Source organism: Lygodium microphyllum, chromosome 27 (genome assembly GCF_053477565.2).
Source record: "Lygodium microphyllum isolate KBCC chromosome 27, Lygodium_microphyllum_v1.1.10, whole genome shotgun sequence".
NCBI classification, from domain to species: Eukaryota; Viridiplantae; Streptophyta; class Polypodiopsida; order Schizaeales; family Lygodiaceae; genus Lygodium; species Lygodium microphyllum.
In genome coordinates, this window is record NC_141161.1 from 88,777,656 (window position 1) to 88,793,571 (window position 15,916).

General features: G+C 39.2%; 1 protein-coding gene across 1 annotated transcript; it reads right to left on the reverse strand.

Annotated features, from left to right (window-relative positions):
* Nucleotides 1-1,769: 1,769 nt before the first annotated feature.
* Nucleotides 1,770-3,699, reverse strand: LOC148012583 (protein JINGUBANG-like). The gene has a single exon (XM_087669106.1). It carries the CDS (start codon nucleotides 3,502-3,504, stop codon nucleotides 1,888-1,890), a length of 1,617 nt encoding a protein of 538 aa, XP_087525232.1. The 5' UTR covers nucleotides 3,505-3,699; the 3' UTR covers nucleotides 1,770-1,887.
* Between the last annotated feature and the right edge of the window lie 12,217 nt (nucleotides 3,700-15,916).

A 15,916-nucleotide genomic window follows, 5' to 3' on the forward strand; every position in this document is an offset into this window, starting at 1 on the left:
AGAAGAGGTCACAATAGAGCCATGAGAGATTATAGATATGGGGGAAAATAGCTCACAGGTAGGGATGTCCAAGACTTTTCATATTTTAGACAATTTTATTTTACCTCCAAAAACATTTTCAAAAAACACGAAATTTGACCAATTGGTTTGTTTTTTGACCAAAAGCTAGAATATAAAAAATTTCCAAAATATCTTAAAAGGAACTTTTGAAATTTCATTTTTCTTGTTCTCGATTAGAAAATCAATTACCTCGTATCTACTAATCATTTTGCATTGAAAACAAAGCACCACACTCTCATAACTAACTCCTTGAATATAAATTTGGTTGAAAAGACTTCTTGAATGAGGAGAGAGAAGGAATCTGAGTATATCTTTATAGATAATATAAAAAAGGCAAAACAAGATTGCAAAAGTGAAGAGAGAAGATGATTATTTTACTATTCTTCTCTCCTCTTTTCCTTATTTTAAGGAGGAGAGAGGGGGGACTAAAAGGCCCATTTCTGAGTTCATTTTTTCCCTAATGTAGCATCCTTTCATGAGGAGTTTTCGGTGCCCACCGCATTAGAGAGGTTTTTCACAAGCTGGATAATGGAGTGCATGCGTATTTCCATGTCATATAGACGATCGGACGCATGCAAGGCAGTCAAGAGTGGCGCCTCAAAGCCCGAGTGGGTAGACGCAAATGATTGGCACAGACTCAAGGAGGAGGCTACAGATTCTCCAAGACATTGGTGACAACAACAAAAGGTAATGAGGGCACGACTGGAAGCAAGAGTGGTCCATCATCTTGGGAGTGGCAATCACATGACTTATCTAGAGGACTTTGTAAGTTTTTCTTTTTTTCTTCTCACTTTCTTTCTTGCAATATCGCTTGTATTGATAATCATGTTTCTAATAGTTATATTTTGTTTTCTTTGCAGCAGCCCATTACAAACCGCGATCCCACTGGCTTGGAGACTCGATATGCAGAGAGACACGGTCTCACTGCATTGATCGATAGACTGTATGCACGCGCCGGCCTAGTAAGTCACTCATCTTTCTTATCTGTAGTTACTATTTTTCGATCCTTTAGTTTGGATAACATTGTTAGCACCTTGCTATGTGGAGGAAAGGGAAATTTGATCCTTTGGTTTAGATAACATTGTTATGGGCATTAGTGTAAGCTTTGCTATGTGCTTCAATAGAAGCATCAGATATTAAAAACAAATTGCGTACGTACATTTAAGGGTAATATTGATAAGGGATCAATAGTCTGAATTGAGGATATAGTTGTTTTTTAAAAATGTAGTATACAAGAACCAAAAAATTGGTCCTAAATTGGTTAATATAACATTGTTATGGGTATTAGTGTAAGCCTTCCTATGTGCTTTAATATAAGCATCAGATATTTAAAAAAGATTGCCTACGTACATTCAAGGCTAATACTATTGACAAGGGTTTAAATGGTCTAAATTGAGGATGTAGTATTAAGATGCAACTTATGATCAATCAGCATTTGAAATAATCAAACACATGTGCTTATATAAGTTACCCAATATTGATATGCTTAGTATCAAATAAATCATAAGCCTATGACAAAAGATATGGACTATGTTTCACTTTTAATTTCATACATGTTGAATCTTATGTTTCCAAATTTCAATGTTTTTTTAAGGTTTTGATTGTAATTTTCGTGTGAGACACACACAACTCACCCAAAAGATTTGTGACACCTCTATAATTGTTACGTATTTACAAATAATGGTTACAAGACTCAAAGAAGACTCCTACTTACATTGGAAATGTGTATGATTGGTCACCTCTGAGTCCGGGCAACTCTACTCTTATGAATCGGGGTCAAATGGGGTGTGAATTGGACAAGTTTTGCACTGTGCTAGAAGTGGAAAACTAGCCAGCATCCTGCTGTCTAAACTTAGATCTGGTTTCAGTTTCCCACACTTTGACCTTAGAGTCCAACCCTCCACTATAGATTATAATACAGCCAAGGTCATTACCGAGATTGAAATTGACTCGATCGTCGATGGCAACGTCGGAAGCATGCACAGAGGCGATGGACTTGACAGGCCCGGTATGACCGCGCAAGACGGCCAGGCATTCATACGTCGAGGGACACGCCCTCCTCTTCCACACTCGGACGGTGGCGTCGGCGGAGCCACTGCAGACGACGTCCAGACCAACGGCGCTCACGGAGAGGACGGCGCGGCTATGGCCGACGAGGAAGCTGGGGAGCTTGAAAGAAACAGTAGAGCTAGCTGAAAGGACGTTATCTTGACGGGCCTCTGGTACCCTCTCCCTCTCCCATGCCAGGACAGTGCAGTCGGAGCTGCCGGAGTAGATGACGGCGTGGTCGGCACTGACGGCGAGGGCGTTCACGGCAGCCCTGTGGCGGCGCAGGGTACACAGCAGCGTGTGCTTGCGTCTGGCCCTGCGCCAAAGCTTGACGGTGCCGTCAGCGGACGCCGTCACCACCGCCAGGGTGGCGCAGCAGGCGGCGCCCTTCGGCGCGCCGTCAGCGACAACAGCGATGGCGTTCACCGCGTCATCATGGGCCCGGAACGACCCTACGCACTTGAAGGAGTGGAGAAGAACGCCGGAGGTGACGTGGCGGCTGGCGGCCTTGTCTGCGGGCAGCGTCCAGACCTTCACGGTGCGGTCCCACGATGCGGAGTAAAGCAGCGGGCGGGGCGAGGCCGCGCCGGGGACGTGGGCGGATCCGGGCAGTCCGTTGCGGTCGACGGCGAGGGCGCTGATAGTGTCCACGTGTTGGATCCAGAGGCTGCGGTGGTGGCGGCGAGTGGGCACGTAGCCGCCGGTGACCATCTTGGAGACGCGGTGGGCAATGGTGGGCAGCACGGCAACGAGCCGGTGGCGGGCAACGACCAATCCCTGCCGTTGGACGCGGCGGCGCCAGATGCGGATCTTGTGGTCCTGGTGGGCGCTGTACAGGAGGTCCCCCTGGTCGGCCACAAGGGACTGGACTACGCCATTCCCGGACCCGAACCTGTCTACCTCTCTGAACTCCGGGGCCCAGAAGGCCCTTATGTCCTTGCCCTGAGCGGCCGTGTACAGTATCCTCCCAGCCACGGCTATGGCGAACACCTGGTCCTTATGCCTCTCTATCGACGCTATCTCACTCACCAACCCTGCCGCTCCGTCCTCATCGCAGCCTGGACCTGCTCCATCCTCATCATATGCAGCTGGTGCTCCTTCACCTAATTCCCTCATCATATTATCAGCTTGCTTCGAGCTGAGACTGTAATACTCGGCTGGCGAGCTCCATCTGGGGGAGCCTTGACAGCTGCTTGACTCACTACTATCTCCTTCTAGAGTTATACTGTCTGTGCTTCTCTTGCTGCTCCCATGGCTGCTCGCTGATCTGCTGATCTTCTCTCTCAAGCGATGAAGAGGGTTGCGGAGAAGAATATTAATGGTGGACGACGACTGATCCATACAGCTATCTATGAGGAGGGGGTTGAGGTGGCTTGCAATGCAAGTAGCCTTCATTGTGAGATGGAAATCAATAGATCTATCACAGGATCAATTGAATGCCCTAACATGAGCAAAGGGGATAAAACAATGGCGAAATCAGCCAACTCTATCAACAGTTGCTAAAAGCTCGCTGATCTCTAATTTCTCTCTCTTAGAGCAACTGTTTGAATCTTGATACTGGCCGTTTAGGAACCAGGCTGTAAGGGTGGCACTGGCACATCTACACATAAATAGAAGTCCATGCACGAGCGCATCTACATATAGATAAAAGTCCACACGAGCTCCAATGATTTAAGAACTGAAATAGACACACACAGATATCGAAGCAAGCATGATGACAGCCAGAAGACGCGAGCTTGAGAGGAGGACAGGTCGACATGTGGCAATGCTACAGCAACAAAGCCATGCGAGATGCTGCCACGACAGGAGGATGGATACAAAAAGGACCCCCATCGACAGGGACCCGAAAGCTTCACTCTTTCTGCCACCCCGCTTACCTTCCCCAGCATGCCGAAGCATCAATCCTTCCATTAACCTCTAATTGGCTATGTTCACGAATCATGATTATCTAATCCCCCCTCTCAATCTCTCCTAGATCCTCCTTTTCTGCCAGTGAATCGTCCACCCGTCCCTACATCAGGATTCAGTACCTTTCAGAAATTCCCCAACTTTTCAGCTACCTGAAAGATCGCCTCCTCGCCCCTCAAAAGGCTTGCATAAGTGATCATGCCATCTCAACGCTTATGTCACTTTCTTTTACGTTTGTACATGAGAGTACTCATTAACATACAAGCGCCACCTACGTTATCCCTTTTCCTTTCTTGCAAAGATGACTGTCTGACTTTTATATGGCCACAAGTTCAAAGGCACAAACGATTGCATGAAGATGTCGTAAGTAGAAGCCATCGATCACCATGTGCATGCCGTAAGGCTGATGGGTAGTTTCTATGCATTCGTGTATTCATGCAATACAAATAGCCTAGTTGGAGCCTCTATGTTTCAATCCAAGACGCTTTCGTAGAGAATGTTATAACTGTGCGCACTACAATCGTTCGTAAATCTTAGTAGTAGGTATGCGCATAAGTTTCGTATTCATGCATACAAATAACATAGTTATGAACCTTGTGGATTCTATTGGTATCCTTTCAAACTAGTCGGTGTACGAGTGACTGTTCTTGTGTTCATACGTACAAATAGCACAATTACGAACCTTTTGCATACTAATGCATCTAGGATCTTTTCAAAGATTCTCTAAACAAATGCTTGAATTCAATACAACTTTTGAACATTGCACTTTTCAAGTTACCTAACACAAAAAAAAAAGATGCAATATATTGCAATTATTTTACTTCTCACATTTTTGGCTTCAAACCTTAACTTGATTTAAATGTTTTGTTAAGTTTAGAAAAATAGTTGCAATTTAGTCAATATTGATTTATTTTCTAACTTCTTAATGGATAATTGGAAGGTTGCAAGGTTCATGCAATATGGCAGCTTGAGCAATATTTTGCTAGCAAAAGAAAATCGAGCAAAACTTCCGAAAATGAGGCATGCACTTTGACATTTCTTTCATAATGCGAGCATTTCAATCCATATAGCAATTCTTGTATCCACATCTTGGAATGTTCGTACAAAGCTATAATAATTTGGAGGTATAGAATTGCACTAGAGGATTATGAATATCCTACTAGAGAGGCTCTATTCATGATTTCTCTATAAAATTAGATATAAATAAAAAGTATAAAAAGTAAAATAATCTTAAAATTAAATAATCTTAACATTTTCTTTAAGTAATTTTTAGATATCAAGTAAACTAAAATTTAAGTTTAATTTAACCAATTTAAATAAAGTTAACTTAAAGATTAAATTTAATCAAGAAACTTTAAAACACATTTTTTGAAAATTTTAGAAAATAAAAATATCTCTATTTGCTGTATTTAGAGTAGGGAAAAACATTAAGAGTTTTACTTGATGAAATCAAGTTAGACTTGTTTAGGAGTAGGGGAAAACTTAGAGCGTAGAATAACTTGATCTTAACTATTTTCTTTTATCAAGTAGACTTGTTTAGGAGTCTAGAAGAACTTAGCGTATAAAGACAACTTTAGCTTATGATGCTCTAAGTTCATTTTCTGCTCATAAGCAAGTCTACTTGAGGAATATATCTCCGTTCCGCTCTATTTAGAATGAGATTGGTCAGTAGATTAATAAAAAGAAATATTAACTTTATTAAAATTGTATGATTTATTAGTAGACTTATGAAAGAGTTTTTTTATCATTTGAGTTAAATCATACTAAACTTTAGACATGAAGCGAACATTGAGTTATTGTGTGATGCATATGTAATATTGTGTACATTAGCAAACCACAAGCTTGCATATTAACAAACAACAAGGTTGCAACTTAGAGGATAGCAAAGATTCAAATTCACAAGGCATGAATCTTAGTGAAAATATGTAAAGAAGTTAAACCAAGGTCCCACTAACTACATAAATGGAGTTATATATACTATGTAAACATAAACTTAAAGGTGGAGCTTCACATATCAAGGAACATAATATCTTGTTTTGGAAGTTCTAGGAGAATAACAAATCTAGAGAAAAAGAGAATATTATGCATATATAACATTAAAGTTGTAGGATCCATAACTACATCTAGAGCTAACGAGTTTGATGTCGATATGAATGTTCCACATATTCAAGATGGTAGCTCATCTCATGCAACAGATGTCTCAACACAAGCTTTGCCACAAGGAAGGGCTATTTATAAGCCTTCTCATGTAGAAGAAACTTTGTGCTAAGAAGGACAGTGGACAGGGTTTGAGAAGCAAAACAACTTTACATTGTGTCTAAAGTGGACACAACCTTTTGTAGCATGTGGCATTTCCTTTAATATCATCTGAAATCCAATATTTTAGGGTGCTCTAATAATAAAAACTAAAGTTGGATTCACTCTGCACTAGACTATTATATGAAAATGGCGCAGAATACTTGGATAGAATAGAGTTGGGGACACATCCAAAACACCATGTATTTGATTTTGTCCCTTCATATGGAATATAGCTGCGCTAGATGGTTGGATTAAAATTTAGTGTTAGCCATTGATTAATATGGTCACAATATATCCAAGCGATAGAGTCTTTTTGGAAGCAATTGATAGATCACTTCATGAAAAGAATGCTCGTTTCATAGAAATATGAGTGGTCAATAGAAAATTTAAGAGGTCCAAAGAATGTTGCTACTATTGTATCAGATAATGCTTTAGATTACAAGAGTGCAATGTAATACATAATGACCAAGTATTCATAGATTACTGGGTTTCTTATGCAGCTTACACTTTTAATTTATTATTAAAGGATGTGGAGAAGTTATCATTCATTCAACCTATATTCATGGATGCAAATCATATTATGAAGTTTATTAGCAAGCATCATCATAGATATGCATTAATTTGATAGCCTTCTAATAAATCCTTAAGTATTTTGTGCCACATGGTTTGCCACTACTTATTTAGTTCTCACTAAATTGGAGGTAAAAATGTGCTTCGAGTGACCATTGCAAGTAGAATCTATATACTTGGTTCAAAAAGGATCCTCAATATATTGATTGCACAAGAAAGTGTGTCAGAGATATTCAAAGCAGTATATTTTGGTAGAAAGTGAAAAGGATCATTGAGTTGGTGAAGCCATTTGTGGTCTTGTTGCGCCTTGTGACAGAGAAAACTTTGTAATGGGATAGATCTATTGCCACTTCTATCAGGCACCTAAAAAGTTAAAGGATCTCATGTCTTTCATGTGACATTGATATATGCTCAGTTGTGAGAGAGGAAACCCTCTCTAGTGCTTTGTGGCTCAATTGACTTAATCTTGGATATAAGAGCCCAAACAGTTTCTCTCTATAAACCTAAAAGACCCCAACGAAAACAACAAGCCTAAGATTGACACAATGACTTTCTATCTATCTCTTTTAGCCTCTATAGCATTATTTGGTGTGGTGGAGTTTCCATAGGGTCACCTCATCTCCCTCTAAATTCTTACTCTAACTTTCAAGATCCTCAGCAACAACCACTCCAAGCACATTCTATCAATCTCTTTGTTAGAAAATAATCATGGATCTTCTCAAATCAAGCAATTGTCCCTTTCCTAAGTCTTCTAAATACATGTGTCACTCCTCAAAGGTTGCAACTCATAAAGCACTTTCCTTATCCCACTCTTAAGCACTAGTTTGTCCCAATGATCTCTACAACAACTTTCATCCCTTGGTATTGGAACACAATTAGTAATTTCAATCTCTACAACAACCAATGTAAACTCTTCCCATTAAGAATAAAAAATCATGTTCTTAATTAAAAAAAAAGTGAACCTTTTTATAAATAATTTGCCTAGAGTCTCTCAAACAAAACAATCTTGATGGACCAAGAACCAAGACAAAAACTAAGCATGATATTTTCCCTCTACATCGACTAACATCCTCCAAGTCACTTCATTTTTAGTCTAACCCTAGCACAAATATGTAATTGGTTCATACTATAAAGTTATGTCTAAAGGTTGTATGAAGCATCATGTGAAGGCTCAAACTTTAGTTGTGTATTAAATAGGAAATTTAAGAATAAAAGTGTGTGGCTATTGATTGGTATATCGTGTGACGGAGGGGTTGTATCTCTTCCTCTCTCTCCTCCATCATCATGAACATAGAACTCGCACAAAGACATTGGTGGAAAAATAGTTTTCTCTCTCTCTCTCTCTCTCTCTCTCTCCCCCCAATGGTTGAATCATGCAATGATGAAAGTGAGGAATGCCACTAGATGCATATGACCATCATCTCCATGCTAGGACAAGATGGCTCCTAAGGCATAGTTTGATGCATGGGTCTCCAAGAAAAAGGGCTTGGTAGGATCCGGGTGGACTAGGATTGGGGAAGTGCTAAAAGTGGTCTTCAGGGTCTAGAAGGCCTTTTTGGCTTCTGGGGCTCCATGAGAACTTTGAGCTTCCTATGAGTCTGGTGAGGTGGTGTGGCTATCTTTGAGTAATCCTTGAAAAATATCCTCTAGAAGTTGGCAAAGCCAAGGAAACGTTGGACATCCTGGACACATGTGGGTGTTTGCTAGTCAAGAATAGTCTCGATCTTCTTGGGGTCCAGGAAGATTCCTCTCTAAGAGACCTTGTACTCTAAGAATTCCACTTCTGTCTTATGGAAATAACACTTCTCAAGTTTTGCATAGTCATTTTTCTCTAAGATTTTCCAAAACTAATTTTACATGGTGCTCATGCTCCTTTGGATCTTTTGAGAATATCAAGATATCATCCAAGTATACAACTACAAAATCATCTAGATGCTCTCAGAAGATATCATTCATCATATGTTGACACACTACAGAAGCATTGGTGAGACTGAATGACATAACAACATACTTGAAGTGACCATACATTGTGCGGAAGGCTTTCTTCCATTCATCTCCTTCTCTAATCCATACAAGATTGTAAACCCTAGTATATCAGTCTTTGTGGAGATCTTGGCTTTTCCAAGGCGTTCCAAGAGCTCTAGTATCAACAGCTAAGGGTGTCGATTCTTGACTATTATCTTGTTGAGACTTTGATAATCTACACACATTCAAATTGACCCATCTTTCTTCTTCACAGAAAGAATTGGGGCTCTAGTAGGAGACTTTGAGTGCCTAATGAACCCCTTGACTAAGTTCTCATCAATGTTCTCGCATAGCTCAACTAGTTCATCAAGGGATAGCCTGTATATGGGTCCAAAAGGTGTTTGAGTCCCCCCCATGCACGGAGTTCTACAGCACAATCATATGGTCTATGTTTGGGCAAGAGATTTGCATTCTTTTTTTCAAAAGACACATTGGAATTCTTGATATTGGCTTGATAGCTTCATTGACTCATCCTTATTAGATTCTTCAGTGTATATGATATATCATGTAGGTCAGTTCGTACCTTGTTGTGTGCATAAAGGCTTTGGCTCCTAGAAATACTAACTTTCCTTGATTTTCATGATATATAATCTTTTGCTTAACCCAATCAATTTTGAGGTTGTGTTTCTTTAGCCCAGGCATCCCAAGGATGATTGGATTTCTCGGATTGGATATGATATTAAAGTATACACAAGATTTGTGATCACCAAGAGTTACCATGAGTGGTCGGGTTTCCTTGGTAATATCTCTAGATGCTAGAGGTCTTCCATCCATGACTTCAGTTGTTGCAAGATTGGTATTTTGGAGTGTTGAAATTTGGTATCTATTCACAAAGCCATCATGAATGAAGCATGAAGAGGCCCTAGAGTTGACCAGGGCTTTGAGAGAAAGGGTCTTTCTTGGAAGGATCATTTGGATTGTGAGAAGGAAAGTTTCCATGGGCATGATTGGGATCAAGCGACCCTTTCTTATATCAAGATCTAGTTGTATGATCTCATTTACAATCGGACATCCTCACTTTCGTACATGAGGATGGTTGGAACAACTCTTGGGGTTCTTGCCCTCTTCTTTGGGAAATTTAGAGCGATGTGTGTATGGTTTCCATAATATAGGCATAGATTATTCTCTCTTTGTCTTTGCTTTTGTTGTGGGATCAAGGGCTAGAATTTGGTATTATCTATTTTCATTGATTCTCATGCTTCATTTCTTCTCTGATTGGGCATGGGTTTCATTGGCAATGCCCTAATTCTTCTCGCTTTTATTGCTTCCTCTCGAAGAATCTATTGTCACATTGGATGGCTTGCATGATATAATTGTTGAGTGTTTTTGCCTTAGACATAGTGAGCATAAGGTCCTTGATGTCATCTCAAAGACCCCATCTGTATTGGCTAACAAAATACTCCTCATGCCAAGTGAGGTCACAGATTAATTGCATGAATTTAGATGCATAAGAAAAGGCATGGAGATTATCTTATCGTAGCTTCCGAAGTTTTATTCTGCTACTCAACCAATGTCTACATCTCCAAATGTAGAAGTGAGCTCTTAAGGAAATGCCTCGTAGTTATGAAGTACTGGCATATTCTTTTCCAAGATTGGGATGAACCATGATAAAGCTTGACCACAAAGCAAATTCTCAATGAATCTCACCTTGGAAGCATCATCTAGTATCCGGTTGCATGCAGATATAGAGCTTTACTTGTTGCAAGAATCCCCTAAACTTTGAACAATCACCATTGAACTTCTCAGGAATGTTGATCTTGGGTTCTCTTGTAGGGGGTTAATAAATACATGAAATCATCTAATCACTTCCTCTGTTGTTCTGCAAGTCTCGGATCTAGTCTTGCATCTCTTGAAGTACAAGTCCTAGATGCATAGGGTGATCTATTTGAAGTTGTGCTTGTCATTCATTCAAGTCTTGAATTTGTTATTGGAGGTTTTGAAGGGAGACCACAATTCTTTCAAGGGTTGCCTCCATGGTGCTCACTAAGGGCTAGAAATTAGTCTTGCCAAATTATTATGGGAGCACTAGACTGTGCTTGAGAGACTAGACTATATGTAAGATTTGTTATAAGATTTCTAATTACAAGATAATCCCACATAGGGGCACAAGGTACAACAACTTAATAAGATATGAAAAAATCCCACAACCTAGGACTATAGGTCTAGACAACAAGACTCGATAGGATATGAAGGAACCCACAACTCAGGACCATAGGTATGGATACAAGATATCAGAATTACAAGATCTCCCTTGACAAGGATGAACAAGATACAAAACAGTACTAGACAAGATGATAGATGATTTTAGTGGCTATATATCGCCAAATGGCTATACTTTTATTTTTTCGGATTTTTTTTTGAAACTCGAGTAGGTTGAGTTATAACTCCAAAATTTTTTATTCACCAACATTTCTAAGGTATATCGAGATTTTGAAGCATCTTTCGCCATTCATGCGAAAAAAATATTGAAATAAATATATTCAATTCGTCGTAGTATTTATAAGTTATGGGATATATATAGAAACATTTGCCACATGTACATATGTACTCATATACATAGTACATACATAAACACATGTCACATACTACTTATCCTTGCTCCTTCTTTACATACTCATACACATGACTCACACACACCCCTCCGCACACACACATTACTCACGATTGCATCTACTTTTGTATTCATACATACATATACACAATTCTTAGAACCAAAAGGTTTGAGGTACTCATGGTCCAATAACTTGAGCTAGTCAAATCTTTGAAGCATGCATCTTGAAAGTTGCAAAGCAAGACAAAGCTCTACCTAAAACCTCAGGGTTTTCACTATCTACAAAAATGTGTATCATGTGGATTCAAAAAAGGAGAATATAAAAAAAGATAAGCTTACATATATACATTCGCAGAAGGAAATATTTTAAGACGCATACATTTATTTAGAGAAGGGGTTTTTATATTTCATATACATGATTTTTACAGAAGGGTATTGTTAATTTACAAAACTAACCTGGATCTGTTTACAAAAGGGTATGATGAGCCTCAATAAGTAAATATAGTACTTTTGTCTTTTAGGGTACTAACTCGAGGGGGTTACCTTATTTTCAAAAGCACACTTTTTTAGAGAGGTGGAGGGGGGGTGTGTGTGGGGTGGAAAGGGGATGGGTTGGGGGAAGAGGGGGAAGAGGAATCAATCCCACCTACCCAATCTCCACAAAATCAACTCCATTTCAGCTTAAGACCATTTAACTCATTCTTCCCCTACCACAAGTGATCTCATGTATTGGGATTTTGAAGAAGATGATGAGAATGAGGAAAAAGAGGAAGACAGCCTCTAAGCTATACCAGCTATTAATGCTACTACAACCATCAATGAACATGTTGCCTCTAGTTCTACTCTACCATAGGACATCCCTAAATATACCCCTAATACACCACCTTCTAGTCAATGGAGGACTTTTAGTGAAATGATGTAAATTTTTCCCATGTGCATTGGCCTTGATGAAGAGACATTATCAAAAATATCTAGGCTTCACCAGCATGCCATTGAAAATCCCCTTGTGGAGAGACTATCTGGCATCTAGATGGCATTGAAAAGAATTGTTGTGAACTCGTTGATGACTATATGGGCATCTATGGAGGCTATCTAGACTCTCTAGATGAAGAATCTGGGCTAGATGATCTTGCTAATTCTACTACTCTCAATCATGAAGATGAAGATGACTCCTCACATTATATATATATATATATATATATGGGCATCTATGGAGGCTATCTAGACTCTCTAGATGAAGAATCTGGGCTAGATGATCTTGCTAATTCTACTACTCTCAATCATGAAGATGAAGATGACTCCTCACATTATATATATATATATATATATATATATATATATAGGTTTATCTAATATCATTACGCACACGCACACACATTATTTTAGATATATCTTTATATATAAACATCAATTTATAAACATTGTTATAAAAGTAATATATATATACATCAATATTTTTAGCTGAGACTTATATTACAATAATATCAATACATAATTTATTATTATATTGATGTAATTTATATAGACATCATTATAATAGTAATATCCATGTGCCAATATTAAAGTTAATCTAATATTCGTATATGTTCATGTACGTCCCTTTAAGTCCATCTTAATGATAGGTTTGTCGTGTATCACATTTTATAGTGGTTGTTACCCTTCATTGAAGCACTAGGGCCATGAAAGGTTTGAGCCTTGTGTTCCCCATACCTTCTTTTATACTCTCTGCAGGGTCTCTTAATCGTGGGATTCTGCATATGTGATACGAGACAAATGGAAGAAAGCACCCATTGCACGTGGGTGTTCGCAGTTAGGCATGCAGGTTGATGCATGGCCATCATAAATACATTCGCAAGGAAGGCTTGGAATGACACATGTCCTCCCTCCCAAAGCTTCTTTCTAATTTAATAATAATAATAGAAGATTAACAAGGCTCTATAAGAACACCTAGAGATTACTAATAAACACGGAGAAGGGATCAGATATCCCAACTGATACCATTGCAAAGGTCTGAACGAGTGTCAAGATATTTGGTATGCCCATGTGTCATGACTAAAACCACCTCACACATAATTTCACTATTATGAAAATCTGGAGGAAAAAAAGGAACACAAAGAATGTATAAATCTAAAATCTGCTCAAAGAGCCAAGCTTCAAACTCTTCTTCCTTAGAATTTCTGTCTGTATAAGGATTGGTTGGAGGGCCTATTATCCCCCTCTCTATGTTGTTCCTCTAAGCTTGCGGCTATGGTGCAACACTACAAGATACAAGCCTTATACCGATGTTCAAAGTGATGAAAATGTTCATAAAGAAAATTTTCCCCGTCGTCACAAAAAATGTCAGTATTAGCGACGCAATAGAACATTCGCTATCAGCGTCGCTATTTGTGTCGCTATTAGCATCGCATTTGCAATGCTGATACCGACGCAGATAGCGACGATGATAGAGATGCTTTGTAATGCATATTGTAACACTAATAGCAACGCGTGCAGTAAATTTGTGATGCTAATAGCAATGGTAACAGGAAAAAAAAATTTGTGGCAGGGCAGCAAGTTGCCCTACCACAAATAGCACTATGTGCTTTATTTGGGCTATACAAAAGAGTTTCAATAATGTGTACAATGCTCGTGTAAATGAAGGCAAAGTGTACTTGAATCATAACAATGATACATGATATAAATACATGATCGTATAATGAAAGTGATGGTACAATCATGGCAAGATACTACTACTACATAGAAAATGCCTACACAAATCACGTGACCAAAAAAGAAAGTATGTGAGCTTCACGGATCCAACATCCGAAACCTCATTCCGCCGCAAAGAAGCATCGAATGGACTCTACAAAAAGAAGACAACTACCACTACCACTACCACTACCACTGCCACTACCACTATCACTACCACTACCACTACCACTATCATAACAATAACAAACAAGAAAAAAAGAAAAGAAGAAATAAAACAACAACAACAACAACTACTACTACTACCACTACTACCACTACTACTACAAAAAACAAGAAAAGAATACATTAAGGAACTACTACTATTACCACTACTACTACTAAAAATAAGAAAATAAGAAATTAAAGAACTACTGCTACTGCTACTGCTACTGCTACTGCTACTGCTACTACTACTGCTACTACTACAAAAAACAAGAAAAGAAGAAATTAAAGAACATGATCTTACCCTCTCTTTATTTTTTATTCATTCATTCTCCTCTCTCCCTCCCTTTCTCTCTTTCTCTATTATGTTTAATGTTTTTTCCCTCTCTCTCTCCTTCCTTCTTTCTTTTTCTCTCTTCCTCTCCCTCTCTCATTTCCTCTCTTTCTCTCTCAATACACATGATTTTTAACAAAAACAACCAAAAGAAAAGGAGAAAAAGCAAAAACAAAGCAAGAGGGAGCAATGCACTCACCGCAAAGCCCCGAGCATGGATTCGGCGGCTCCTCTTTGCGATGGCGGCTCCTCTTCGCCCTCCGTACATTTCCTCCTCTTCTTCACAAATGGCAACGGCGGCGGTGAGAAGCTCTCATTCTCCCTCTTTCTCTCTTTCTCTCCCTCTTCCTCTCAAACGCAAGATGCAGTTCACTCTCCCTTTTGCTCCCTCTTTCGTTTGTTCATGCAAAATGATGCACTCGAGTTTTGGCCCGCTTTTTTTCGCCTAAATACTGTCTCTATTTGTGTCGCATTTGTGATGTAAATAGCGACGTCATTAATTTGCGTCGAAAATGGCCGTCACTATACTCATGTATCCTTGTAGTGCAGCTCACCAAGTTTCTGGAGGCTCCCCATCACCTTGCCCCTAACCTCCTGTAGGAGGATGACATCTAGCTTAAGATTGACTTCTCCCAAGTCAACCTTGACGACATTATCTTACTCCCTGGTGAAGATTTTGAGATCAAGAGGTGTGCGTGGCTGCCATTTTCTTGATGCCAAATGTTTCTAGAAAAGTATGAGAAGCTTGAGGGTGTGTTTTGGAAGATTTTTGGTCAAATTGGAGTTATTAGAGAGCATGGCCTTTGGATGCCCAAGGATGGAGAAACTAAAAAGACTAAAGGCTATGCTTTTATAGCGTACACGATGCTTCAGGTCTAGCTGGACTCTCAGATGTGAATGCCAATTTGTGGATTGTTGTTTGATTTATGTTTGTGTGGTATACATAGAACTCTAGGTTTGGATCATACATTTGGTCTTTGAACTTATAATTTATACAATTTTCATGCTTTCAGGTGGCTCAAACAGCTAGAGAACAAACTAATGGCTACAAATTGGATAAGTTCCATGTCTTTGCAATCAACATGTTTGATGAATTTGACAAGTATATGAAAGTGCTAGATGAATGTGCTCTATTCAAAATTGGAAAGGAAAAACACGATTTTAAAAATATTAATATGGAGGGCTTCACGGCAAAGTGTTGCCTTCCATTGTTGTATTATCCCATATAG

What these genes read in the sequence shown, in the direction of transcription:
- LOC148012583 (XM_087669106.1), bottom strand. Translation starts at nt 3,504, where the DNA reads ATGAAGGCTACTTGCATTGCAAGCCACCTCAACCCCCTCCTCATAGAT.